General features: G+C 41.4%; 2 protein-coding genes across 3 annotated transcripts in view; both read right to left on the reverse strand.

Moving 5' to 3' along the window:
• Window positions 1-435: 435 nt before the first annotated feature.
• On the reverse strand, window positions 436-6356 carry LOC108718720 (elastase-1). Its single transcript, XM_018267102.2, has 8 exons — window positions 6232-6356; window positions 4366-4466; window positions 3583-3692; window positions 2016-2144; window positions 1799-1935; window positions 1414-1559; window positions 824-973; window positions 436-631 (listed from the first exon to the last, which is right to left on the reverse strand). The coding sequence occupies exons 1-8, from the start codon at window positions 6263-6265 to the stop codon at window positions 605-607; spliced, it is 834 nt and encodes a 277-aa protein (XP_018122591.2). The 5' UTR covers window positions 6266-6356; the 3' UTR covers window positions 436-604.
• Window positions 6357-7766: 1410 nt separating this feature from the next.
• ttc21a.L (tetratricopeptide repeat domain 21A L homeolog) overlaps window positions 7767-26920 on the reverse strand; it is a 45957-nt gene continuing 26803 nt past the window's right edge. For both annotated transcript variants that reach the window (XM_041565418.1, NM_001091636.1), the window contains 14 exon segments: window positions 26324-26396; window positions 25320-25430; window positions 23999-24137; window positions 20769-20872; window positions 19878-20063; window positions 18459-18569; window positions 16609-16690; window positions 14443-14593; window positions 13208-13369; window positions 12306-12501; window positions 10830-11054; window positions 8812-8932; window positions 8244-8311; window positions 7767-8159 (listed from right to left, as the gene is read on the reverse strand). In XM_041565418.1, coding sequence (XP_041421352.1) covers window positions 8082-8159; window positions 8244-8311; window positions 8812-8932; window positions 10830-11054; window positions 12306-12501; window positions 13208-13369; window positions 14443-14593; window positions 16609-16690; window positions 18459-18569; window positions 19878-20063; window positions 20769-20872; window positions 23999-24137; window positions 25320-25430; window positions 26324-26396 — 1807 coding nt within the window. In that variant the 3' untranslated portion in view covers window positions 7767-8081.

Genomic DNA, 26920 nt, shown 5'->3' on the forward strand with positions numbered 1-26920 from the left:
TTTGCTTTCTAGCTCTGACTCTTTCCATCTTTCAAATGGGGAGTCGCTGACCCTAACTAAAACTCAAATCCTCTGTAAGGCTGTGTTATTGCTACTTTGCATTTTGCAAATTGGTTGTATATGAGCCCTACTGTGTTTCCAACTCAGCTGTTGTCCATCTCCATCAGGCCATTAGAATACAATTCTCTAATCAACTTATACAGCTTATGTACCTGTTATATAGAGCACAACAGTCATTGCCTTGAGCTTACCCCCTTTCAGGCATAATGTGTGCAGTTTAAAGAACTAGTATTTGTCATAATTAGATCTATGTGGCTCACATTAATTGGATATCAGAGGATGTGATTTCTAGAATGAGTAACTACAGATGGACCCTGCCCAGGAAGAAGGGTGAGTGTCAGGTTGGCAAACAGAAATACAGGCAGAACATTGTGCAAAGCTGTAAATGTAATGGATATATTTATATTGACATTCCTTTGCCTTTATGCATATTTCTGTCATATGATCCAAGTATTTACTAAAAGGTACCAACAGGAGCAACATGCTGTTGGAATCGGAGAGCTTGCAGTCAAAGAATGGCTGGAGAATGATTGACATGTCTTCTCTATGTGTCTCTATGGGCCTCCATGGTCTGCAAATAAACAAGAGGTTAGAAATCTGCTGCTCTCTTCCTGCTCAGCCTTCAGCATAAATCAAACTATATAAAAATGAAGATATTAGAGTTGCCATAGTAAAATAATGAATAAGCACTGAAGCTGACGCCTTACGTATTCCTGCCCCGTCATTATATACTCACAATTATGCACTTGCTCCTCACACTCACCCCGTAAATCCAGTTGATGAAGGCAGAAACTCGTGTGAAGACTGTGGGCTTCTCAAAGGTATTACAGAACGGCACCAACCCATAGCTTGTGATGCCATGCACTTCCCACTCTGCACCTCTCCAGCAGTTTAATGGCCCCCCGGAGTCTCCCTAAAAGAGTGGTTCCAAGAATGGAGGACACTCATGAGTACAAGATAAATCAGTAGTAGCTCCTTCATTAATCTATATGTGCCTATAGACAAGTGGATAATTGGTGCCATCACACTCTCCACGAAACAATACTTAGGGCCAAAATGATCACATTTGCTAATGGATATCTAACAACATGGTGGAGAATTGCACTTGTGATCTGCTCCAAGGTCTGAACATTTAGAAAAGCCCCGGACCATAGTGTGGATGTACAAACTGGGTGAAGTTCTATTCATTTGATGATCTCACCAACCAAGCCAATCTTTTCATGATGGCCACCTTCATTTTGTGTAGTGTACATTCTTCCAAGTTCTACCCTAGTTCCCTGGGTTTGAGCTTGGAATACAGACAACAAACAGGCAGGAGATAAAGAATTATGCAAAATATGTGTCTCCCCTTACGCTACATCCAGATATGACCCCATCACCTCCTGCACAGATCATATTCTTCTGGGCATTTTCACCCCACCATTCGGGTTGAGAGCAGACGACATGGTCGATCACTGGTAGAATGGCTTCTTGGAGATTGTCTGAGATGCTGCCTCCAACTGCACCAATGAAACAGTAGGAATCTTGTAAAGGCAATAGTGATTCCACTAGACTAGAGCATCTACCACCCACTGCTGGATTAGGCTATTAGACTGAATGACCCACTGTGTGCCAATAAAGTGGGCTCCATCTGTATTTATTTTACCATATACATTATCACAATAACAATGGCTTGTGTTGTCTATGTAAGGCTGATAACTATTTTCATAACAGTCTATTTTCTCTTTGAGCATTTTACCTTCTGTGACCCCCCAACCCGTGACATAGCAGGCAGTGTTATGGGGCAGAATATCTTCCGGATTGGGTAGCCTTGCAATTGCAACATATCCGTTATAAAAGGCTGTCTCACTCAGATGTAGTAAGGCAATATCAAAGCTGTAAAAGAAACAGGAACATTTATTACTGGGGTTGGGAGATTGTAAAGATTGTGTTTTTCAAGACAAAGTCCCTCTTACCCATTGGCGATATTGGAGGGGTCCCAGTTCTCATGCACGACAATCTTATCCACGGCGATGAAATATTCTGTGCCATCCATCTCATAGAGGTTGTGCTCCCCAAAGGCAGCCCGGTAGGTGATTCCAGTGCTATACATATGAAAAAGGTTATGTAGAGGGAAAAGTAGCTGCAAGACTGTTGTAGTATAGTATAGTAGTGATCCCCAACCCCTGGTTTAAGAGCAACATGTTCCTCACCAACCCCTTGGATGTTGCTTCCAGTGGTCTTAAAGCAGGGGCTTATTTTTTAATTTCTGCCTTGGAGGCAAGTTTTAGTTGTATAACAACCAGATGTACTGCCAAACAGAGCCTTTTGTAGGCTGCTAGACCACATACGGTCAACCAAATGGCCAACCACAGCCCTTATTTGGCACCACCCAAGAACATTTTTTATTCTTGTGTTGCTCCCCATCTCTTTTTACTTCTGGATGTTGCTCACAGGTAAAAAAAAGGTTGGGCACCTCTTTAGTAGAATGTAGTTGCACTGATGTTTTTGTAGATTCTCATTCATCCAGGTCATGTAGAAATAAGTCAAATCAACTGGACTTGTGTTTTTCTTGAAGAAAAAAAACAACAAGTCCAGTTATTTCTACAAATGTAGTTGCATTGAGTGTATCCTCCATACCAGGAAGAGAAGGGAGCATCATCTGGCACCCAATCTACTAAGCAGAAAAGTGGAGGCAACACAATCACTGTAGTTTTATAGAAATAGAATGAAGCACATGTAGGTCTTGGAAGATTATAGAGTAAAGCCCTAAGTCATATGATGAGCGTGGTCTCCTGCTAACCACAGGTGAAGGGCCTTATTATAGAAGGCTTTGCAGGAGCTACTGCTGAACTTTCTACTCAAGGGGGCTGATTCACTAAGGGTAGAATATCGAGGGTTAATTAACCCTCGATATTCGACTGGGAATTGAAATCCTTCAACTTCGAATATCGAAGTCGAAGGATTTAGCGCAAATAGTGCGATCGTACGATGGAAGGATTATTCCTTCGATCGAACGATTAAATCCTTCGAATCGAACGATTTAAATCCAACAATCGAAGGAATATCCTTCGATCAAAAAAAGTTAGCCAAGCCTATGGGGACCTTCCCAATAGGCTAACATTGACTTCGGTAGCTTTTAGATGCCGAACTAGGGGGTCGAAGTTTTTTTTTAAAGAGACAGTACTTCGACTATCGAATGGTCGAATAGTCAAACGATTTTTAGTTTGAATCCTTCGATTCAAAGTCGTAGTCGAAGGTCGAAGTAGCCCATTCGATGGTCGAAGTAGCCCAAAAAAAACCTTCGAAATTCGAAGTTTTTTTACTTCGAATCCTTCACTCGAAGTTAGTGAATCGGCCCCTTAGTGTTGTCATTTAGGAGTACTGAATGTCTTGTAGATGTTATTGCAGTGTAGACACCTCCGTAGAAGACTTTGTGTAACATATCTACAAGCAACAAGGGGACACATTCTCTAGCATGCTGCACAAGGAATGAGTCGGCTCCATACACATTTGCACACTTATATGTTTATATCTACTCACAAATCGACACAGTGGGCGGCTGTCATAACCCAGTCTCTGCTGATTAGTGTCCCACCGCACAAATGGTAATAATAGTCTGGATCATCTGGATAGGCCATCTGGAGAGAAACCTGTAAAGACGTAAGGGATATACAGTGTATTGCTTCAGCACTATTGGATTATGCACATTTATGATGGGGTTTCTGCATTATAGACACACTAATAAAGGCAATGCATCCGTGTGTGTAGTCATAGAGAAACTGGAGCAAAGTCACAAGGAGCTGGCAGAACTACCCAACTACTGAATCTGGTTTTAAAGCTCAGTGTCTCACCAACTGAACCACACCTTCATTTATAAGCCAGTCATGGGAGCCAATGCTTATCTGAAGCCCCTCTATCTCTCATGAGCCACTCTTGGAATGTTAGGAACAGTATTGAAGCCACATCAACACAACCCTTAAAGGACAAGGATAGTGTAAATCACAGTGGGTGCCTATTTGTCAGGCAGCCCCCCAGTAAATACCATCACTGACCTTGTTCCCTGGGCTGATGCTCTTCTTCACTGAAAAATGCACCGGCATGGGGTATACCACTATCAGCACCACCATCTTCAACCACTTTCCAGTAGCTAAAGATGGAAGCGATAAAATTCTAAAGTAATCACTATTGCTGACCCTTCTTCACCGAAAAAAAGTAAATGCCTAGGGACCTAAGTCAGCGATTATAATCACTGTTGGGTGCCTGACAAATAGGCACTCCCAGTGATTTTCATTTGCCTTTAAAAGTCAATAAAGTTGTCATCACCTGCCATTTCCAGCTGTTCCTTGAAGCTTCCTGCCCTCCCAAGACTCTTCCCGTCCTGTGGTCATTATGGACGGCGTGGTCCAACGGCAAACAACTCGGGACTTGCAAAAATAATGCAAATTCTAACAATTATAGCGCAACAGTAAACAGTTGTATGTTTCTTAAAGGGCATGTAAAGGCAAAAAAATAAAATCCCATTTTTACTTTCTTTAATGAAAAAGAAACCTATCTCCAATATACTTTAATTAAAAATGTGTACCGTTTTTATAAGAAACCTGACTGTATGCAGTGAAATTCCCCCCTCATTTACTGCTGTGGATAGGAATTGTCAGACAGTCCCTAACTGCTCTGCAGGGAAACAATCATAATTATGAACAGCAGGGGGAGCCCCCGCCTTACTTCCCAGCCATGCAGAACTCAAGCAGCTTTGTTTATGACGATCCCTAAGCAGCCCAGACCACACTGAGCATGTGCACAGTCTTAGTCTTGCAAAGATGTTTAACAAAGTTACAAGATGGTGACCCCCTGTGGCCAACTTTGAAAGCGTAAATTATTTGTTTGATTAGGCTTGTGGTGCAGTAAGTTCATGTTTATATTTAGTATACAAAATACAGCATTTCTAGCCTTATTCTATTTTAGACTTTACATGCCCTTTAAAACACATTCAGACAAAAAAAACATAGAAGCTCAGGTTTATACCTGAAGAAGTTGATGGAATCAACGTTGCATGGTGAGAGGGCTGGTTCCAGAAACATCTGCAGTTTTTCCAACAAGGCCTTCGGTGTAGCTAGGTCCTTAGGGCAGTGGCAAATGGGAAGATTTGTCACCAGCGTTTTTTTATGAGCGACTGCGACGACAAATCTCTAGAAAATGCCTCTCCATTGCCAATAATTGAAATCTCTGGTGGTATGCCCAATTTATCTCTAAATCACCGGAAATAGCCTTCGGAGGAAACTTTGGGTGATATGTTGGGCATACCGCCAGCAATTTCAGTTATTGGCAATGGAGAGGCATTTTTGGGAGATTCCTGTGTGCCATTGACCTTAGGAGTTGCAGTAGACCATGTTGGACATCCCTGGTGCAGATGCTGAACATATCTAACAACTGCTACAGTACATGTCCTTTCTACATTTGCCTGATGCTGGAGAATAAATGCACCAGCCAACCTTATTCCAACCTCAGACAATATGGTATCTCATATAGTAATACAAATATACAGAGGAGGAACACAATAAGCAGCTTTATCATCATTGTCTTCTGCCTAGGTGGGACAACATGACAGCGTATATCCACCTCTCTCCTCTTAATGCAAGTCAGTGGCAATGACAGATGCACTCAAAGGTTGAGCTTGATGGACAGTTGCCTGCACCCTCATGGCTAGTGGGGAAAAAAAGATGGCAGATCCTACCCACATGATACATAAATATATACAAGAAAGGATGTCCTCTGTGCTCAATAGGCTTTACTCTCAGAAATTAATGAATTTTGGGTTTCTGGTTTCCTTACGAACATTGGAGCAGGCACTCAAAAAGGCAAGACTTCCACTAGGGAAATGTTCATGTGAAGAATTTATTGTGTCAAACAGCCTGACGCATTTCGTGTAGCAAACACTTAATCATAGCCTATGATTAAGTGTTTGGAACACGAAACGCGTCAGGCTGTTTGACACAATAAATTCTTCACATGAACATTTGCCTGGTGGAAGTCTTGCCTTTTTGAGTGCCTGCTCCAATGTTCGTCGATTTGTCCGCCCCCCTGTGCTGAGGGCTCAGGGCGGTGCACCTGGGCCACTTCCTTGATGTGGTGAGTGACTATTATACATACAAGAGACCCGAAAATTATAGAAGCTTTTTCTGGTTTCCTTACCCAGACAGAGGAGAAGGAACACTCGATGAAGCATTTCTACTGATGACTTCAACAGACTTTAAGCAAAACACTTTCTTATCCTTCCAGACTGGGAGGCTGGAGATGACTGGGAAAGCCAGTGTGTGCTAATTTGCTCATTTATATTATTCGCTGGATGGTGACCATAAAGTCTTAGAGATAACCTATTCTGTTTGTTTGTTTTTTTCACACCTGTATTATTCCCACAATATTAACACTAAATTTACCTCCTTTGTGACTGTAGAGAGGTGGGGTCAGACAGGGTGACAATGGGGGAGAATAACTAGTTGCTTCTGTAGATACAACTAAAATCCCAGCTTGAAGGCCATGAACAGGGAGAATTGTGCTGAAAACAATGAAGGTGTCATTTACTGTAGCTGCAGAATTAACTTTTAATTGACTTAACAGCTAATTTAAACAACCCTCTTTATTTCTGGGGAACAATCTGAAAACTAAACTGAAAAAGTTTTGTAAGGTGAAAAACCCCTTTAAGGCACGTAAAGCAATGGAGTTATAATTACTATAGCACTGAATTTATACTGTATATACTGTATGTATATATATATATATATAGACAGTTTGTAGCTGGTGCACACGGCGAAGCATCCAGTGCCTGTGTGCTGGTTCAAACCAATAATATTGTTCATTAACCAAAAAAACACACCAAACAGGACTTGATATAAAGTTTCAAATATCAAACTTTATTTTCAACGTTTCGGCTCCATAGCTTCAGCCGTCTTCAGGAAACAAAAGACGACTCAAGCTATGGAGCCGAAACGTTGAAAATAAAGTTTGATATTTGAAACTTTATATCAAGTCCTGTTTGGTGTGTTTTTTTGGTTGATGAACTATATATATATATATATATATATATATATATATATATATATATATATATATATATATATATATATATATATATATATATATATATATATATATATAAATATAATGGCTCCAAAGAAGCTAGCACACACAGGACTTATGGAGAAAAAAAGGTTTTTATTTTAACAGAAAAAAAACTAACGTTCCGGCTAGGTCCCTAGCCTTTCTCAAAGTGACCAGTATACGTGCTGTGCCGGCATTTCCGGTTCTATCTATCTATCTATCTATCTATATATATATATATATATATATATATATATATATATATATACATACACTCTCTCTATCTATACACACACAAATATATACTCTAGGGATCATTTACTTCCCGCACTGCAGTTGTGGGCCTACAAACTTGACTGCAGCCAGCTGCACAAAAAAGCCCATTCATTAACGTTGCTATTAACTGCCTTCTGTTCCAAATCAAGTTCTGATGCGCCTATTAATGCAAGGGAACCCTTGAGCGACCAGGACTTCTGAACTAGGCGGCAGTTCCATGGTTCGCACAGGGACCCGCATGAATAAGAGCAGCGCAGATGCAACAAAAGAATTCACACACATCACTCTCACGAAATTCGAGGTTAGTGGAGTGATGGCCTAACCCCGGTCCCATCATACAGACAATGGTAACGTTATATGAAATCTCTTTAATGGACATTTAATGACACGTAACATACATGAATGTGTAACATCGCTGTAAGACGTATAGATTTTCTCTGCATATAAAAATAATATTCAATTAAATAATTCACCATCAGCTTTAATTAGCTGTTTCTGTTTGTTGGAACTAACCCAGGAATTATGTGCAGGGAGTGTAGCCCATGTTTTGGCAACAAAAAAAAACTATAAAAAAATAGCTTTCTACTTATTACATATTTAACCCATCGAAAGAGGTTTCCAGGATGAGAAACATCTGCTGTACACACAATACCAGACTCCTGCCCAGGCTATGGCTTTAGAGAGGTCTGGGCCTTGGCCAATATCTCTCTCTCAATCTTGGGATAGGTCGGATGAGCTTTCAGAACCTGCAAGAGAAAAGATATAAAGCAAATCATTCACCGTATAAATACTGAAAAGGAAGCTGCGCGCCCTGCTTAATGAAGACTCACCTTATGGCAGATATCGATGGCATCAACATATTTCTTGTCTTTTAAATAATTAAAGGCGAGTCTGAAGCCTGGAGATAAAAACACAAAACATGGAACACAGTCATTAGGAGATCAGATTATTTACTCAAAAGTTTCTTTTTTTTTTAAACCAGAAATTTGTAGAGCAGGCTCTCAAAAAGGCAATCTTCCACCAGGCGGTAAAATATTTATTATGTCAGAGCAGCATAGCCTTATGCGTTTCGTGCTACATACACTTAGTCATAGGCTTAGTGAGTTATTATAACTTTGTTGGACTACTATTGTTGGTCAATTTCTTTTTTTTTTTTAACAAAACAGACAAATTAATAAACTCTGTCAGGCTGTTAAATACTAGTGAAAACAAGTTGGCTGCTGCTTTTGGATTCTGAATCCAGTAATTTCGGCATCTATCAATGTGGCAACTGGCCAGCAGTGGGTTAACTGATAGGGGCTCACCATGAAATATATAGAAATCCTAAATGCCCCATGGTAGCAGGTTGTCCAACAAGGGGCAGATTCCTCTGGACACACCGAGGGAGCAGCTACTCACCGACGGCTGGGTTGGATTGGTTGCTGTAATCCCATGCAAGCCTGTAATTGGCAGCAGCGTCCTTGTACGATTGCTCATTCTCCATAATGAATCCCAGGTATTCGTAGGCTTTATAGCAAGACTGAAATTATTACAAAGTGATATTAGTACTGATGTAACAGAACAAACTGCTCTGCTGCTTAAGACAAGTTAGTCAAATTGTTGCCCCACATGAGTTGGGTGATTAGGATATTTTGGATGATACATATGTTACTCTTCTTTATTTAGAACTTACTTCCAGGCCTTACCTTTCTGTACTTCATACCCCACCACCTTTCTGAGTGTTGAGCAGGTTACTGAATGGAAATTAAATGGAAGTTTTATGGGAAGCTAGCTGCACTATGTAACACTGGACCAGACACACAGAATAAAGAAGGACAAACCTAAAGACTCCCAGCATGAAATGACACTGTGACTCCCAGCAGATAATAATATTGTGACCACAGTCACTCCCAGCATTGGACAGCAGTGATGTGCGGCAGAAGCTCATGGGACCCATGGGTTTACCTACAGGTTGGGTGGGTTCAGGTCGACTGCCGCACAAAGTTTGCAGCCTCCTAGTTCCCCACTTCCGCCTGACGCGCTCATTTTTATATACTCGCAGCGGGTGCAGGTAAATAAATAGGAGCTCACGGCAGGTAAGAGTCGGGTGCAGGAGTTTCTTGGGGGGGGTCGGATTAGGGTAGAGGTTTTCTTGACCTGCACATCACTATTGGATATCACTTTGATTCCAATCACAGAATGACACCGTAAGCCCTTTTATAGTAAGCTGGTTATGGAATGGAGCTCCTTTACTAAACAAAAGGCTATCATCAGTGGCATAACTAGAGTGAGCCAGGCGGCCCTGCAAAAACTCTAGGCATAGAGGCGGGGCAGACAATTACTTTCACTTTCCATTCAGCACTTATTAGATGCCACTGCTCTCCCCACATTCCCAATTTCCTCACCATTTAATTGTGTAGCCAGGGCATGGGGATGGACATCGAGTCCCCCATTCTGGTGCACAAACAAAATTCTGAGATGATACAAGGCTTTTAACTAAAACCATTTCCTAAGTAAATACACTGTGTGAAAGTTCAAGAAATCCAATTTTTAAAACAGTTAGAATTGTTTGTATAATGTAAATAATCAGCTCACTATTCCTTCTGCAAGATCTCCCCTATCTCCACTGCAGTTCTAGCTGAGGCAGCCATCTTGGATTTCACTGGCTCCTCCTACCTATATCTTCCCAGCCAACTGCAGCTCTGAAATCTCGCACATGCTCAGATGAAATTCCTTGTTGCTTATCAACCCTTCTAAGCTATTTTCAAATCAGCCAAACCTGTGTGTTAGCTGCTGTACAGTAGTGCTGCCACCTGCTGGAAGTTAGTGTGTGCCCTTCATTTGCATAATAACATCACCAGCAGGGGACAAGATAGGGAAATCTCCTGATACTTCTAGTGGAGGAGTTTACTAAAACAAGGCATTCTGGGTAGAATACTCAAAGCAATGTTACAATCTGAGCATGCTCCTGAAATTTGCATATTATAGTCTCTGTTATAGTCTCACTATGGCTTCCCTCAGTGAAAGAACCCATTTGACAAAGTAAGGGATTTTTTAAAACCTGCAGTTTTTTCCCCAAAAAACGATATATGTAGTTTGATTAAACGTGTTTATGTTGTACTGGTCAGATTGTTTTTGGCTGTGATAGGTGCCCTTTAATAACAGTGTCCACAAAATGGCTCCTTCCTGCTTGCTGTAATTATGAATTCCCAGACTGAAGGAAACAAGATTCAAATAATTTATACAGTGTAATTAAAGTTCATTTTGCTTGACTAATGTGATAAAATAGGATTTGGAATCTTTTTTTTTGGGTGACGGTTCCCCTTTAATGCTAGAAAAGAAAAATAACAAATGGGAACACTAGACAAGCCAAGTAGATGTTTCTGTTACATTTATACATTTGTCTCTTCATTACAGTAGTTATGGTTCTTCCCTACCTTGTTGTACAGTAAGCAACGCTTCAGTAACTCTGTCGCTATATCATATTTCCCTAACTTGATGTATACGTCTGCAAGAAGCAGCCAGCTCTTTTCCAGGTCTTCTGCGTCCGCTAGGGACCAGGGCACCTTAGACAGTCGCTTGAGCTGGTTCCTGGCTCGGGGTGTTTGTCTCAGAATCATGTAGGCCTGGGCCACAGCCAGAATGGCACAAACATTATCCTTCTGCAAAGGGAAGGGCCACAAAGAGATGAGCAGGTTGACTCTAACCATACATTATGCCATTTCTGGCTGCATAGAAAAGGGTTTTAATTGCATACACAGGTATTTTGTTTATAGAGAGCATTAATGGATTTGTGTTTATATTGTTGACAGGTGGATAAAGAATCTTGCCAATATACAGTGGCTCACACCCAAGCTCCTGTCAATTGGAGGCCACACATTGGACATCCTTGAACATTCAACAGCTTTCTGATTATTTATCTTACTTTTCTTTATTCTGTTTACATTTCTATTTCTCATTCAGTCCCAAACCCACAGATACACTAAAGGGGAACTATAGGAAAATGAAAATTTATTATAAGCTTCATTATACTGAAATAAGAATCTTTCTAAATAAAATCAATCAAATATTCTGTACTGTTTCTGCAATAATCAAGTTTATGTTCACTATCCCTCTCTCAGCATCTGTTTCTCTTCATTCTGTCTTCATGCAGCAGTTGGGTGTCAGATATTCATTGACAGTTAGATCCAATATATCTTATAGGGGGGCTCCTTTCCTAGCAGATGAATTAGAGCTCACTCAAATAAATGATTCCAGTACAAACAAAATCTAACAAAATAACTGCCTATTGCACAAATCCTGCATGTAGAGAGACATGATGTCTGGTGAGTTTAATAGAGTGAGCTCTAATACATCTTCTAGGCAAAAGGAGCTCCCCTATAAGATATATTGGATCTGTCAATGAATATCTGACACCCAACTGCTGCATGAAGAAAGAAGAGAGACAGATGCTGAGAGAGGAATAGTGAAGATGAACTTCATTATTTCAGAAATGGTACGGAATTTTTTTTTCTTTTTATTTAGTGTTTTTTCAACATATACATACATTGTATCTTCATATACTTCTCTAAGGAGTAAGATCTAAAATAAATGATAAATCTAACAAACAAAAGGTAGGTACAGAATATTTAATTGATTGTATTTAGAAAGTTTCTTATTTCAGTATGATGAAGCTTATATTAAATTATTTTCACGATAGTTCCCCTTTAATAAAATCAAGGCACATGGGGTGCATTCTCCCTTGGCGTATATCAGCTGGTGGAAAACCGGCCTAATCTGCCATTGCCACCTCCAATTGACTTGAATGGGAAATGCCAGGGCCTATGAACCTCAATATACACTATACACTCTGTTTAATATACACCTTTGCTATCTTTAAGCCCCTCCCAAGAGAAGGGCAGCAGACTAGGTACCTCAGAAGTGGCCATTTCTGTAAATGCACTCAATGCAGTTTCCACGTTTGCCTTATCTTTAGTGGCCATCAGGCAATGGTTCTGTAACAGCGCCAACTGGTTCCGACCATTCAGGGTTCGCGGATGGAACTCTTTCAGCAACTTCTCAGCTGTCCGGACACCAAGCATCTCAGACTCCCGCTTCTCTCCTAAAAGACTACAGGAAAGGGAATTAAACCTAACATTACAGTATAAAGAAATAAGATTAAAGGGATACTGTCATGGGAAAACATGTTTTTTTTTTAAAAACGCATCAGTTAATAGTGCTGCTCCAGCAGACTTCTGCACTGAAATCCAATTCTCAAAAGAGCAAACAGATTTTTTTTATTCAATTTTGAAATCTGACATGGGGTTAGACATATTGTCAATTTCCCAGCTGCCCCCAGTCATGTGACTTGTGCCTGCACTTTAGGATGGAACTGCTTTCTGGCAGGCTGTTATTTCTCCTACTTAATGTAACTGAGTCAGTCTCAGTGGGACTTGGCTTTTACTATTGAGTGCTGTTCTTAAGTCTACCAGGCAGCTGTTATTTTGTGTTAGGGAGCTGTTATCTGGTTACCTTCCCATTGTTCTTTTGTTAGGCTGCTAGGGGGGTGGGTATCACTCCAACTTGGAGTAAAGAGTGACTAAAGATTATCAGAGCACAAGTCACATTACTGGGGGCAGCTGGGAAACTGACAATATGTCTAGCCCCATGTCAGATTTCAAAATTGAATATAAAAAGATCTGTTTTCTCTTTTGAGAAATGGATTTCAGTGCAGAATTCTGCTGGAGCAGCACTATTAACTGATGCGTTTTGAAAAAAACATGTTTTCCTATGACAGTATCCCTTTAATGATGATATAGGCGTTATCCTCTATTACCCGTCAGCCTCATCCAGGGCCTCAAACACTTCTCCCCCAACGATCTCGTTGTCAGGATTTAGACAGATCTGGATCATGTTGCTGATGGCATTCTGGCCCCATTCGCTGTCTTTGCGGGCTTTATTAAAATACTTCAGGCCATCATTAGGCTGCCCTAGGTACCTGGTATAAAAGAAAAAAAATGTAAAGATAATGTTATTGTTATGTGAAGGGATACAGAAGTCTAGAAAGCACAAGTCCAGCATTTGTTTAAATCATTCCCTTTGCCCATATCAAATGTACAGACATAGTAATCAGCCAAACATCCAAGTCTCACCCTAATCACACCTCCTGGTGTAAGTAGGAGAGCAAATAGGCATTCTCTAAAAATCACACCCCAACTGGACTTCAGGCTGACCCCACAATATGGGAAATTCAGCTGCAGAGATTGGCATCAACACCCAAGTGGCACTCAACCTTGTCACATGCTTATTATTGTTAAGAACCAAGCCTTACCCACTTAAAGGACAAGGAAATTTAAACTAAAGAAGTAGCTAGAAATGTTGTACATTATGTTTTGTGCTTCTGTACCAGCCCAAGGCAACCACAGCCCTTTAGCAGTAACAGTGTCTCCAAAGATGCCCCAGTAGCTCCCCATCTTCTTTTCTGCTGATTCACTGCACATGCTCTGTGCTGCTGTCACTTACTGAGCTTAGGGACCCACTCACAATATACAGTACACATAGAATAGAAATGTCACAATATAAGGCTGATTAGTAATTAATACACATAATTACTACATGGCAGCACAGAAACCAGTGCAATAAGCATCAGAATTTAATAATCAGTCCTTTAGCATCAGCTTATATTAAAAAACTCATTTTCTGCTGGATAATTAGTGACGAGCCCTAAGCTTAGCTTCTCAACAGCCAATCAGAGCCCACTGAGCATGTGAGTGTCACAGACACTTTCCAAGATGGTGACCCCCTGTGACCAGTGTGAAGTCCTGGATCATTGCTGCTATTGACAAGCCTCGTGCAATAAGTTCTGTATATAAAATATGGAATTTTTAGGATTTAGCTCTCCTTTAACAACAAACAGATGGTTACAGATCGGGCATTCCATTGATGGTAGTTGAAGTTTAACAACACCCACAGAGCAACAGATTGAACATTTAGATACCAGGGCTTGCAACTGAAAAACAACAAGGCTAAGTGAAGCCCGGCAGCAGCAGCATCTGGAGACAGTGAACTTACCAGCAGTAAAGCCCTTTGCAGTAATTGTATCCAGGCTCCAGAGTAGTCCGGGAAGAATTAGCTAAAGCCTTTTCAAAGAACATGGGAGCTTTTGATAGATTACCACTTCTTCTGAGCAGGTCAATTAATTTACTCAGGACGGCGAAGTTATCTGCAATGAAAAACTACTCAGGAAAAGCAAATCGCAGCAGAACGAAACCTTCTGAACAGCGGAGGGAAAGGAAAACAGAGTGGTTTCCTCTTTATCCCAAGATCTGTACTCAATGTTAGAATATTATTAACATGTATTGTTAGAGCGCCAACAGTTCCTTACTGAGAATAAACCAGTATTTATATGTATGTGTGTGTATAATGCTCTCCATACAGTAAGTAAGCAGTATAAAATGACAGTATGAGGGCACACTGCTTTATATGTACTACAGGCATATACTTTCATTTAAATTCTAGCTGCCATATCGATTACCTCTCTTAAAGGGCATGTCATGGCAAAGAAATAAAAACCCATTTTTACTTTCTTTAATGAAAAAGAAATGTATCTCCAATATACTTTAATTTACAAACGTTTGCCGTTTTAATAAGACACTTGACTGTATGCAGTGACATTCTCCCTTCATTTACTGCTGTGGGTAGGAATTGTCAGACGGTCCCTAACTGCTCTGCAGGGAAACAATCATACTTATGAACAACAGGGGGAGCCCCCGCCTTACTTCCCAGCCATGCAGAACTCAAGCAGCTTTGTTTGTTTCCCTGTAGAGCAGTCGGCGACTGTGTAGAGATTTGTTTTGGATTTTATTTTTGCCTTTACATTCTCTTTACTGTTTCCAACTCCAGCTGCAGGGACAAAGATCATGGAGCCAGATTTAAACAGATAAACTGGGATTCTATTTGGAGGATCATACAAAACGGTAGCAGGGTAGTGGTGTGCAGGGTCAAATGAGTATAGAAGTAACAGAAAGAAAAAAGTTTGACCCATATATTTGCCCATATATTTGCACCCCCCACTGTAACAGTTAAAGGTTCCCACCATATGAAACACAATTAAAACTTAACCTTTAATGATAAATAATAATAAAATGATCTGTCCGAAATCACCCGCTGACTCACACAATTAACCACGTATTGCCAACATTAACTTAATATACGGCACCTCAAGCACAGAAGACAGGGTGGGAATAGCCCCATCTCTGTTCCAGTTTTACTCCAGCACCTTAACTCCATATTCCTGTAACTTTTGCCAATCCCTAATACCGATAACCCGATACAACCTGATAACCCAGAATCGAGGATATGAAGTTATGGACTGAGATCAGTCACCTATTAATGGTATATTTCTCTAAAATCCGTCTATAAGATGGTGACCTTGAGTCGACTCAGCTTACTCTCCTAATGTTATTTTAACTTTGGTAATTTCTGGACAGATCATTTTATTAATACACAAGATTTTGGGGTGATACAAAATTTATCTTAATAACAGTGTCCACAAAATGGCTCCTGCCTGCTTGCTGTGATTGTGTAATTCTAAGACTGAAGGAAACACAATTTAAATAAATACATATAGTGTAAGTAAAGTTTATTTTGCTCCGCTAACATGATAAAGAATTTGGAATTATTTCTTAGGGTGACAGGTCCCCTTTAAAGGGGAACTCCAGAAAAACATAACATCAGCTTTTTGAAAAGTAAATATAATTTCAAGCAACTTTGCAATATACATCAATTAAAAAATATGCAGACTTGTTATGATTTTAATGGTTTCTGACAGTTCCCTAAGCCTAGCCCCCTGCTCTCCTGCTGATCTGTCTGACTACTTTGCTGAGCTGTTTGACTACTGTTACTTTGTATCAACAGCCATCTGTCCTCAGCCTGCATCCTCCAAACCCCACAATTCCCTGCACATGTGATTTCAATAAGGCAAGGAACATCATAGTGCAATGCATTGTGGGTTATGTAGTTCCTGCATGCTGTCTGTAAGCTGTGGAGAAGTTGCTACAGTTTGTTAAACAGCTGGATTGCAGCATGGACAATTGCATTTGTTCATACATTTTGAAGAAACAGGTAACTGTGATGGGTATAATAGGGGTTTCTGTGTTATGTGGCCTCTTTATTAAATTTTGGGTTGGAACCCGGAGTTCCCCTTTAATAAACCCACATAAAAGCTCCTGTTCTCACCTGGGTTTTCTTCCAGAATCTGATCGAAAAGCTCAATAGACTTTGTATAATCCTGTTTCCGAAACATCACGTCTGCCATCATCTATCAAAATATCAGATGTAAGTATTTGTCTAAGTGGAAAGTGTGTAGTAAAAAAATGTTCCCCTTCCCACCCCTAATTTGCATATGCAAATTAGGATTCGGTTCGGTCGAATATTTCGCAGAGGATTCAGGGGTCCGGCCGAATCCAAAATAGTGGATTCGATGCATCCCTAGTTTTCAATTACCCGTCACCTTGCTATTAGCCCATAAAGTTTAAAAACACCAATTTAAAGGAAACTAAATTTAAATAAACATCCATAATACTCAGAGGCGTCCACAAAAATGTTTCCAGGGGGGGGCATGAGGGAATGCGTTTTAGGACATCGTCAGGGGAAATCGTTATCCTGCATGCGCTGTCTAAAGCCAGAGGAATGCGACATAGCAAGCTTTGTTACTCACCCATCCTCAAAGGCAGGCGTCACACCTCGCTCCTCCCTCGTCAGCCATCCATCCTGGGTCCTCACTTCTCCCTCCTAAGCCATCATATTTGGCTCCTCACTCCTCAGGGTGCACATATTCAGCCCTGCCCCTGATTATAGTTACTTGTTCTTGGCGCGTTTTTTTTTTTTTAAACTTTCGGTTTTTTTTCATGTGATGCCATTTCTTTTAGCCAATAGGCGTACCTGAGGAGTGAGGAACAAGAGCTGATGGCTGAGGAGGTAGAAGCGAGGACCCAGGACGGATGGCTGAGGAGGTAGGAGTGAGGAGTAAGAGCCGACAGCTGAGGAGGGAGGAGTGAGGAGCAAAAACTGACGGCTGAGGAGGGAGAAGCGAGGACCCAGGACGGATGGCTGAGGAGGGAGGAGTAACAGCTGACAGCTGAGGAGGGAGAAGTGAGGACCCAGGACGGATGGCTGAGGAGTGAGGAATAAGAGCTGACGGCTGAGGAGGGAGGAGCAAAATCTGACGGCTTTGGAGGGAAAAGCGAGGACCCAGGATGGATGGCTGAGGAGGAAGGAGTGAGGAGTAAGAGCTGATGGCTGAAGAGGGAGGAGTGAGGAGCAAAAGCTGACGGCTGAGGATGGAGAAGCGAGGACCCAGGACGGATGGCTGAGGAGGGAGGAGTGAGGAGTAAGAGCTGACGGCTGAGGAGGGAGGAGCAAAAGATGACGGCTGAGGAGGGAGAAGCGAGGACCCAGGACGGATGGCTGTGGAGGGAGGAGTGAGGACCCAGGATGGAGGTGTGACGTCTGTCTTTGAGGAGGGGTGAGTGAAAAAGCAGGCGACGGTGCATTCCTCTGGCATAGGAGATTGCATACTGGACATCGATTTCGCCTGAGGATGTGCTAAAAATCGAACCAAGGGTCTCCCCCACTCACTCCTCCTCCTTCCTCTCTCTGCTTCACACAATAAAGATGAATCCAGGGGGGGTGGGAGTGCCCCTCTTGACCCTATGTGTGCGGAAGTCCATGCTAATACTATATATTGCTTCACCAACATGGGTTTCTATTATAGAAGGCTGCTGAGCTTCTACGTTACAAAGGTGTATAAAAGTGCACAGAATACACCATCATTTATATTCCAGCTGTGTCTGCTAATTTAGATATTCTGCATAATGACATGGCAGCTTCTGCACAGAATAATTTCTTATACTGAAAATAAAATGACCTGCCCATCTGTTAGTCTTCTCTCATAAGCCACATAACAGTTTTGCATTTTGTATACAACATTAATGTCGGGTATGTATATTCAGCACTTGCAATAATACTGTTGCTATGGAAGAACATACATAGAAAGCCTGACAGTAAGAGACTGCAGGAGACGTTACCATTGCTGCTTCCTCTTTAAAACTGTGATTCTCAAGCAAGGCACTGCAATGGTTTTCACAGGAATCCAAATCGCCCATCATGAGGTAGAGACGTGACAATTGCAGCTTCACCTGCAGAAGCAACAGGGGACCACATTGGAGTTATGCACAGTGAAGGCGCAGCATGATTTAAAGTGATACTGACATTACTATACCAATGGCAGCACTGAAATTCTCACCTACAAAATACTCACAAGATCTCTAGTTAGTGTTTTTGTAATTGTTTTACATTTTTTCTATCAAACTGACACTTTTAATCAATTTAAAGGAGAATGAAAACTTCAATCCAAGGGGGATGCCAAATTTTAGGGCACCCCCAAAGATGGTATTCACTTACCTGATGCCCCGGGCCATTGCTCTTATTAACAAAAAAACTGCACCGACCCAGGGCACTTGAGAGCAAGCAATCATCTCCTTTCCTTCTTTCTTCTTGTGGACGGCATGCACAGTGGGTTTAAAAGTCAGACTTTAAAAAAAAAAAAACCCCGATTTTTGGCTCTACGCCGTATGGGTTGGCCACAGGGTTCTGAAGAAAGATGAAGGGAGGAAGAGGATTGCTCGCTCGCAATTGCCCTGGGCTGGTGAGGTTTTCTGCTAACAGCAGCACTGACCCGGGGTATTGGGTAAGTCATGACAATCCTTGGGGGGTGCCCTAAGATGAATCAAAACTTTCCTTCTCCTTTAAAGGAGAACTAAAGCTTAAATAAAGAAGTAGCTAGAAATGTTGTACATGGTGTTTTGTGCTTCTGTACCAGCCCAAGGCAACCACAGCCCTTTAGCAGTAAAGATCTGTGTCTCCAAAGATGCCCCAGTAGCTCCCCATCTTCTTTTCTGCTGATTCACTGCACATGCTCTGTGCTGCTGTCACTTACTGAGCTTAGGGAGCCACTCACAATATACAGTACACATAGAATAGAAATGTCACAATATAAGGCTGATTAGTAATTAATACAGATAATTACTACATGGCAGCACAGAAACCAGTGCAATTAGCATCAGAATTTAATAATCAGCAAACCTGTAGCATCAGCTTATATTACAGGGGAAGCTCATTTTCTGCTGGATAATTAGTGACGAGCCCTAAGCTTAGCTTCTCAACAGCCAATCAGAGCCCACTGAGCATGTGAGTGCCACAGACACTTTCCAAGATGGTGACCCCCTGTGACAAGTTTGAAGTCCTGGATCATTGCTGCTATTGACAAGCTGCAACTTTAGGCTGGTGCAATAAGCTCAGTATATAAAATATGGCATTTTTAGCCACATTCATTTTAGGGTTTAGTTCTCCTTTAAGGAACAATGACTTAAGTCCATTATGAAATTGATCCTACCCAGTATGATACTGTTGCACCCACTTGCATGATAATTCTGCTAAACACTCACTTTGCTATCCTGAGAATAAACCATGGCTTCTTTATAGTAGTTCGCAGCTTGCTCATAGTCCCTTTGATCCACATAATGTTCTGCCAGTTGCACACAGATTTCCGAGGTCGCCTGCTTTTGTGCCGGGGCCATTTCTGGCTGTTCCATGGGCACCCGCTTCAGAATGCGTTGCTGCAGCTCTAAAGCCTGGAAAAATATATTTTGTGTTAGGTGTATCCAAAATTATTTTGAAAACTGTATTTAATTTGATTGTTAACGAGCAGGGCAAAAAAAATATTTTAATGTTCCATATTTAACATTTATGTTTTGTAGAAAAAAAAAATGACATTAATGAATCCTCCAGATTTCCATTTGATGCCTATTGTGTCTATTTATCAAGAAATGAGACACTCGGTGTGACAGGAATAATAGAACTGGGAAGGGAAGCGTCAGAAGATGCTACTAGCTTCTGTAAATTAAGCTGTCCCTTTTCGAGAAGCAAACGTGTTGATTTTTGTTAGCATCCCCCTATGACATGATCATGCTGCTACTAGGCAGAAAAGATAGTCATCTATATATCTGGTACAGGTATAAGATCTATTATCTGGAAACCCCTTATCTAGAACGCTCCAAATCACAGAAAGACCAGCTCCCTTAGAGCAAATTTTAAGCAAATAATTCAAATGTTTAAAAACGATTTCCTTTTTCTGTGTAATAATAAAACAGTAACTTGTACTTGATCCCAACTAAGATATAATTAATCCTTATTGGAGGCAAAACCAGCCTATTGGGTTTAATTAATGTTTATATGATTTTTAGCAGGTGATCCAAATAACGGAAAGACCCCTTATCGGGAATAACCCAGAATTCTGGATAACAGATCTTATACCTGTACAGGAATCCTGAACTTACCTTGTTTAAAATGTCAGTTGACTCTTCTTTTTTGTAGTTCTGATATGTTGTTCCCAGAAGTCCCAGACATTTGGCATCAGTCACCATAGAGGTCAGGTCACTGACTAAAAAGACAGAACAACATTTGTGTTTAATCATGTGCATTTTAGGGATGTTTGGAAAAACCAACCTCGTCTCTGATATTGTTATACTGTAAATACAGGTTGGATACTGGCAGGGAAGGGGTTGAATAACGCTGCCAGCCTAAGGGGGAGTGGGGGAAAAAAAGTCCATGTGGTTAAGAGGCAGGGTATAATGGTTTCTTTTCAATCTGAGCAATCATTTACATCTATGCAAAAACATAATTAGATCTAACGGTTAAAACATAACCTTTAAAGGAGAAGGAAACCAAGTCAGCGCAAAAACCCTCCCCCCCTCCCCTGTGTTGCTTCCCCTCCCTCCTGGCCTACCCGTCCCGCTGGGCAAATGCCCCTAACTTGTTACTTACCCTTCTGAGCAGGTCCAGTCTACAGAGTTCACCGACGCCATCTTCTTCCAAGCGATCTTCTTCTTGCTTTGACCGGCACATGCGCAGTAGGAGCATTTTGCTGGTACGGATCTACTGCGCATGCGCCAAAAGTCACGAAGTGAAATCGGAAAACTTTGTGACTTTTGGTGCATGCGCAGTAGATCCGTACCGGTGAAATGCTCCTACTGCACATGCGCCAAAACGCCGGTCAAAGCAGGAAGAAGATCGCGTGGAAGAAGATGGTGCTTGTGAACTCCATGGACTGGACCTGCGCAGAAAGGTAAGTAACAAGTTAGGGGCATTTGGCCAGCGGGACGGGTAGGCCAGGGGGGAGGAGGGAGGGTGGGCAACACATGGGAGGGGGGGAGGGTTTTTGCGCTGACTGGGTTTCCTTCTCCTTTAATAAAGTAACACTAAAAAGAGGAATGCTCATTAACCACACACTCACTGCTACGACCAACAGTCTGCAGTGCTGGACCTGTGTCCTTAAAAAACAAACAATTAAAAACTGCATATGGTGGAACGGTACTTTATTAAAGGTTATGTTTTAACCGTTAGATACTTTGTACATGTGTCACACTGAACTATTTTGCTTTGAAGTGCGTGGTTGAAACTGAAAGTCACAAGTATCCATTTCACTTCAACATCTTCTTGTCTTTGGTTATATATATATATATACAAACTTGCAGTGTGTAGAGCAGTGATCCCCAACCAGTGGCTCGTGAGTAACATGTTGCTCTCCAACCCCTTGGATGTTGCTCTCAGTGTACTCAAAGCAGGTGCTTGTTTTAGAATTCCAGGCTTGGAGGCAAGTTTTAATTGCATAAAAACTAAGTATAGTGCCAAGTAGAGTCTCCTGTAGGCTGCCAGTCTATATAGGGGCTACCAAATAACCAATCACAGCACTTATTTGGCATCCACAGGAACATTTTTCATGCTTGTGTTGCTCCCCAACTCTTTTTAAATTTGAATGTGGCTCAAGGGTAAAAAACGGTTGCGGACCCCTGGTGTAGACACGTAATAATCAAGATAACAGCTCTAAATTTAAGTGCAATTGCACAAGTGGTCAAAAAAGCATTCTAAACAATTTTACATTAAGGGTCTGACCACACGAGCAGATTCACCAGGCGACAAATCTCCTCTTCTTCGCGGCAACTAATCTCCCCGATAGGCAAACAAAAATAAAGGGCCGCACTAGTTTACCGCTCTCCCCTCCAATCAGGTGCACAGTCAGACAGTGACCCCACTGTGTATACGACAAGACATTCGACGGCAGACGGCACTTCTGAAAAAAGAGGGTTTATTGGAAATCCTGCTGGAAAAAACCTCACGCGTTTCGGGAGTTATCCCTTAATCATAGATTCCTGTGATACCTATGAATAAGGGATAACTCCCGAAACGCGTGAGGTTTTTTCCAGCAGGATTTCCAATAAACCCTCTTTTTTCAGAAGTGCCGTCTGCCGTCGAATGTCTAATCTCCCCGATCTGCATCCCCCCCCGCTAAAATGTAAATCGCCTGGGGGCAGGTACACGGAATGCTTCGTTTCCGAAGTCGCCCAAAGTTTCCTCGTGAGGCAATTATGGGCGACTTAGGAAAACGAAGCGTTCCGTGTGCCTGCCCGCAGGTCGATTTTCATTTTTGCCGAGGGGAATGCAGATCGGGGAGATTAGTCGCCGCGAAGAAGAAGAGATTTGTCGCCTGGCGACTAATCTCGCCATGTGGCCAGACCCTTAAGGGGTTGTTCACATTTAAATTCATTTTTAGTATGATGCAATGAAGATATTCTGATATTAATTTTTTATTATTTGTGGTTTTCGCGTTATTTTCGATTTTTATTCAGCAACTTTCCAATTTGGAAGCAATTTTCAGCAATCTGGTTTCTAGGATCCAAATTACCTTAGCAACCAAGAATTGATTTGAATAAGAAAAGGAGAGGCCTGAATAGAAAGACGAGTAATAAAAAAGTAGCAACAACAAAACATTTGTAGCCTTACAGAGCATTTGTTTTTAGATGGGGTCAGTGACCCCATTTGAACGCTGGAACGAGTAAGAAGAACACGGCAATTAATTTGAAATATGAATAGGAGAGGGTCTGTATAGAAAGACATGTAATAAAAAGTAGCAATTACAATAAATGTGTAACGTTACAGTGCTTTTGACTAGATTGGGTCAGTGAATGCTGGAAAGAGTCCGAAGAAAAAGGCAAATAATTTAAAAAACTATCAAAAATAAATAATGAAAAGTTGCTTAGTACGGGCCATTCTATAACATACTAAAAGTTAACGAACAGGTGAATCACCCTTTAATAGGCTTAATAAAATAACACTACAAACTGCTTGTATTTGGCAGGAGAAATGGAAACATTTAGCTTCCCAGAGCACAAAACACCTGTAATGCCAATCAAATCCAATACTATCGAGTCCTATGTCCCAGTGTCTCTAAGGGTCAGGACACACAGGCAGATTCGGGGAGATTAGTCGCCCGGCAACAAATCTCCTCTTCTTCAGGGCGACTAATCTCCCAAACTGCCTCCACCGCCTTCCCGCCAGCTAAAATGTAAATCGTTGGGGGATGGCACTTGTCGCGATTTGTTTTTCAAAGTAGCCCGAAGTTTCTCCCTGAATCTCCCTGAACCCCAAGATTACAGCAGCTAAACATGGTGGGAATTGCTGTTTCTGCGCATGGGAATGGCTGCTGTAGAACACAAGGAAGAATAATTACCTGGCTCGTGTGCTAGCGCCTGTTTAAGAACGGCTTCAGCTTTGCTATATTGCTTCAATTTAATCAGGAGTTCGGCAAGGTCGCAGCATAGGAAATCCTGTCCGCTGATCTTCTGTGCGGCTTCATAGTAATTGACTGCCTATTGACGAATGACAGGTCATTGGAGAAAATGCCTTTCACTGATATGGTTTTCTATGTTATAAATGGTAAAATAGTAGTAGAACAGTATGTAAAAAATCCTTCTTTGATAAGCACCTGTCCAACAGGAACGCATTGGAACGAGCCCCTGGGCATCAATTGTTCTTATGCTTCGTTTCTTTGTTCTAGGGATGCACAGAATCCAGGATTCCGGGTTCGGGATTTGGCCTTTTTCAGCAGGATTCAGATTCAGCCGAATCCTTCTGCCCGGCCGAACTGAATCCGAATTTGCATATGCAAATTAGGGGAGGGGAAGGAAATCTCGTGACTTTTTGACACAAAACAAGGAAGTAAAAAATGTTTTCCCCTTCCCATCCCTAATTAGCATATGCACATTAGAATTCGGATTCGGCCGAATCCAAAAAAGTGGATTCGGTGCATCCCTACTTTGTTCTGATATAGCCCAGTGTTGTCAGTTTTTTTTAAATCCTTGAATTTCAGCCTCCCACACCAATTCTTAACATGCCCTGCTTTTAATAAATAAATTCTTAGTTATTAAAGCAGTATAAGGCCTGTCCAAGTGGAGGCCTACAGTCCAGATGTGGCCCCGCAAGAGATTATAATGGCCCCCAGGCAAGCTCACAATATCCACAGGCCTCTTTGCGTGACACTGTTTTATAATAATCGGGTGAAACAGTGAATAATTGGCCCAAAATGTGGACACCTAGGGGGTTAATGGGGTCAAAGTCGAATGGTTTCTCATTTCAGAAAAAACTCGAATGGAAAAAACCTGAATCAGCGAGTTAGGGGTTAACAATCCAAAAATTTGAATGGATCACGTTTTCAGTGAAAAAACCTTGAATCGTTTAAATTGAATTGAGTTTTCAGGCAAAGCCCACCGAAAAAGAACATTATGAAAGCTATTAACATCTTCAAATGGTTCAAGGAACCTCTGCCATTGACTCCTACATGACCTCGACAGGTTTTTAAATGGTATATTTTTGGATTCAAGCAGTTTCCAGGGGTACAATAAATCTTGTAAAATTTGATTTTTTTTTAACCTGAAAAATTGATTTTCAACTCAAAAATAACCTCAAACTCCAATTTTTCATGGAAAACACATTTCAAACTTTAATAAATCTGCCCCTAATATTAGTTATTCTATATAAGGTAGCTGCAAAACCTTTTTATACTGATGAGTTTTAATGAGAGCTTGTCCGATTCTGTTAGCAAGAGATGCATCCTGGGGATTCTTGTGCAGAGCTTCATTGTACACCTCCAGGGCCTTCTCTGGCTGAAATTAAACACAAAGGACATTTTAGTCTTTTCATCATAATGTAGTGGATTTCTGATAAATTCCCCAGCATCTTTGTCACACACTGTGCAAAACTCAGTAGGATTTCAGAAAAGACTGAGGGGCAGATTCACTAAAGGGCGAAAATTCGCCAGCGACGGCTTCCCTCAGACAACGCTAATTTATTAAAATGCGAAGGTGCGTCCAGGGCGCCAAACGATGGTGAAGTTTCACTATTGGTACTTCATCAATCAAAGCGAAGATGCGCTATCCTTCAATTATGCCTAGCGCAACTTCGTTAGAGGCCTTCGCTCAGGCTAATTTGCATACGACGGGAAATTATAAAGTTAAATGGACGTATATATTGCAGCAAATACATTACACTACACAAGTCCAGGGAACCTTAATAAAGACAATTGAGTTGTTATTTTGCCCTACACATGAGCCCACTGTATAGTTTATGTGTCATATGTTAGAAAATGTATGGGGGAACCCGGTTACCCAAACATTTTTTTACGGACTTTAGCAGGCTATCACTCTGAAATAATTCTCCAGCGTTTTTAGGAAGACCTATGCACTCCAATGCACTTTGCCTGGTCTGAGTTGGCGAAGGCAAGTCTGGCGAAAGAGGTAACGTTCAGTAAAATCCGCATCTTCGTGAATTTGAGGAGTAACGTCCATTCGCCAGAGCGAAAAATTTGCCTGGCGATAGAGTATGAATGACCAATAGTGTCTCTTTCACTAGCGAAATTACGCCTGCGCCCGTTAGTAAATTGGCAAAGTGCCTGAAAGTGGTAAGGATGGCGAATTTTCGCCAGCATTAGTCACTTCGCCCTTTAGTGAATCTGCCCCTGAGTGTTTGGAGGCAGGTTTATCAATAAACAGTGTTCTACCTCTTGAATGTTCATAAGGGCATCTCCCAGGAGTACACTGGTGTGGGGGCCAGGCTGCTGCTCACAAAGCTCTCTGCAAGAAACACAGAACATGAGAATAAAGGGATATATGTGTAGCCATATTGATATACATTTTGTGGGGTTTTTTCATTATTTTATTAGGAGTTCATGTTAGATTAATCATTTCTAATGCTACAATTTAAAGAGATTCTGTCTTGGGAAACCACGTTTTCTGCTACTCCGGCAGACTTCTGCACTGAAATCAGTTTTGAAAATGTTTATATTTAATTTTGAAATCTGACATGTTGTTAGTTTCCCAGATGCCCTCAGCTATGTGACTTGTGCTCTGATAAACTTCAATCACTCTTTACTGCTGCGCTGCAAGTTGGAGTGATATCACCCACTTCCACCCCCCAGCAGCCTTACAACAGAACAATGGGAATTTTACAAGATAACAGCACCCTGTTCTCTGGTAGATGCTAGAGAACAGTATTCAATAGTAAAAATCCAGGTCCCACTGCAACTCCTTCAGTAATATTGAGTTGTAGAAACAATAGCCCGTCTGAAAGCAGTTTCATCATGAAGTGCTGGCTATTT

The sequence above is a fragment of the Xenopus laevis genome, chromosome 6L (genome assembly GCF_017654675.1).
Source record: "Xenopus laevis strain J_2021 chromosome 6L, Xenopus_laevis_v10.1, whole genome shotgun sequence".
Lineage (NCBI taxonomy): Eukaryota > Metazoa > Chordata > Amphibia > Anura > Pipidae > Xenopus > Xenopus laevis.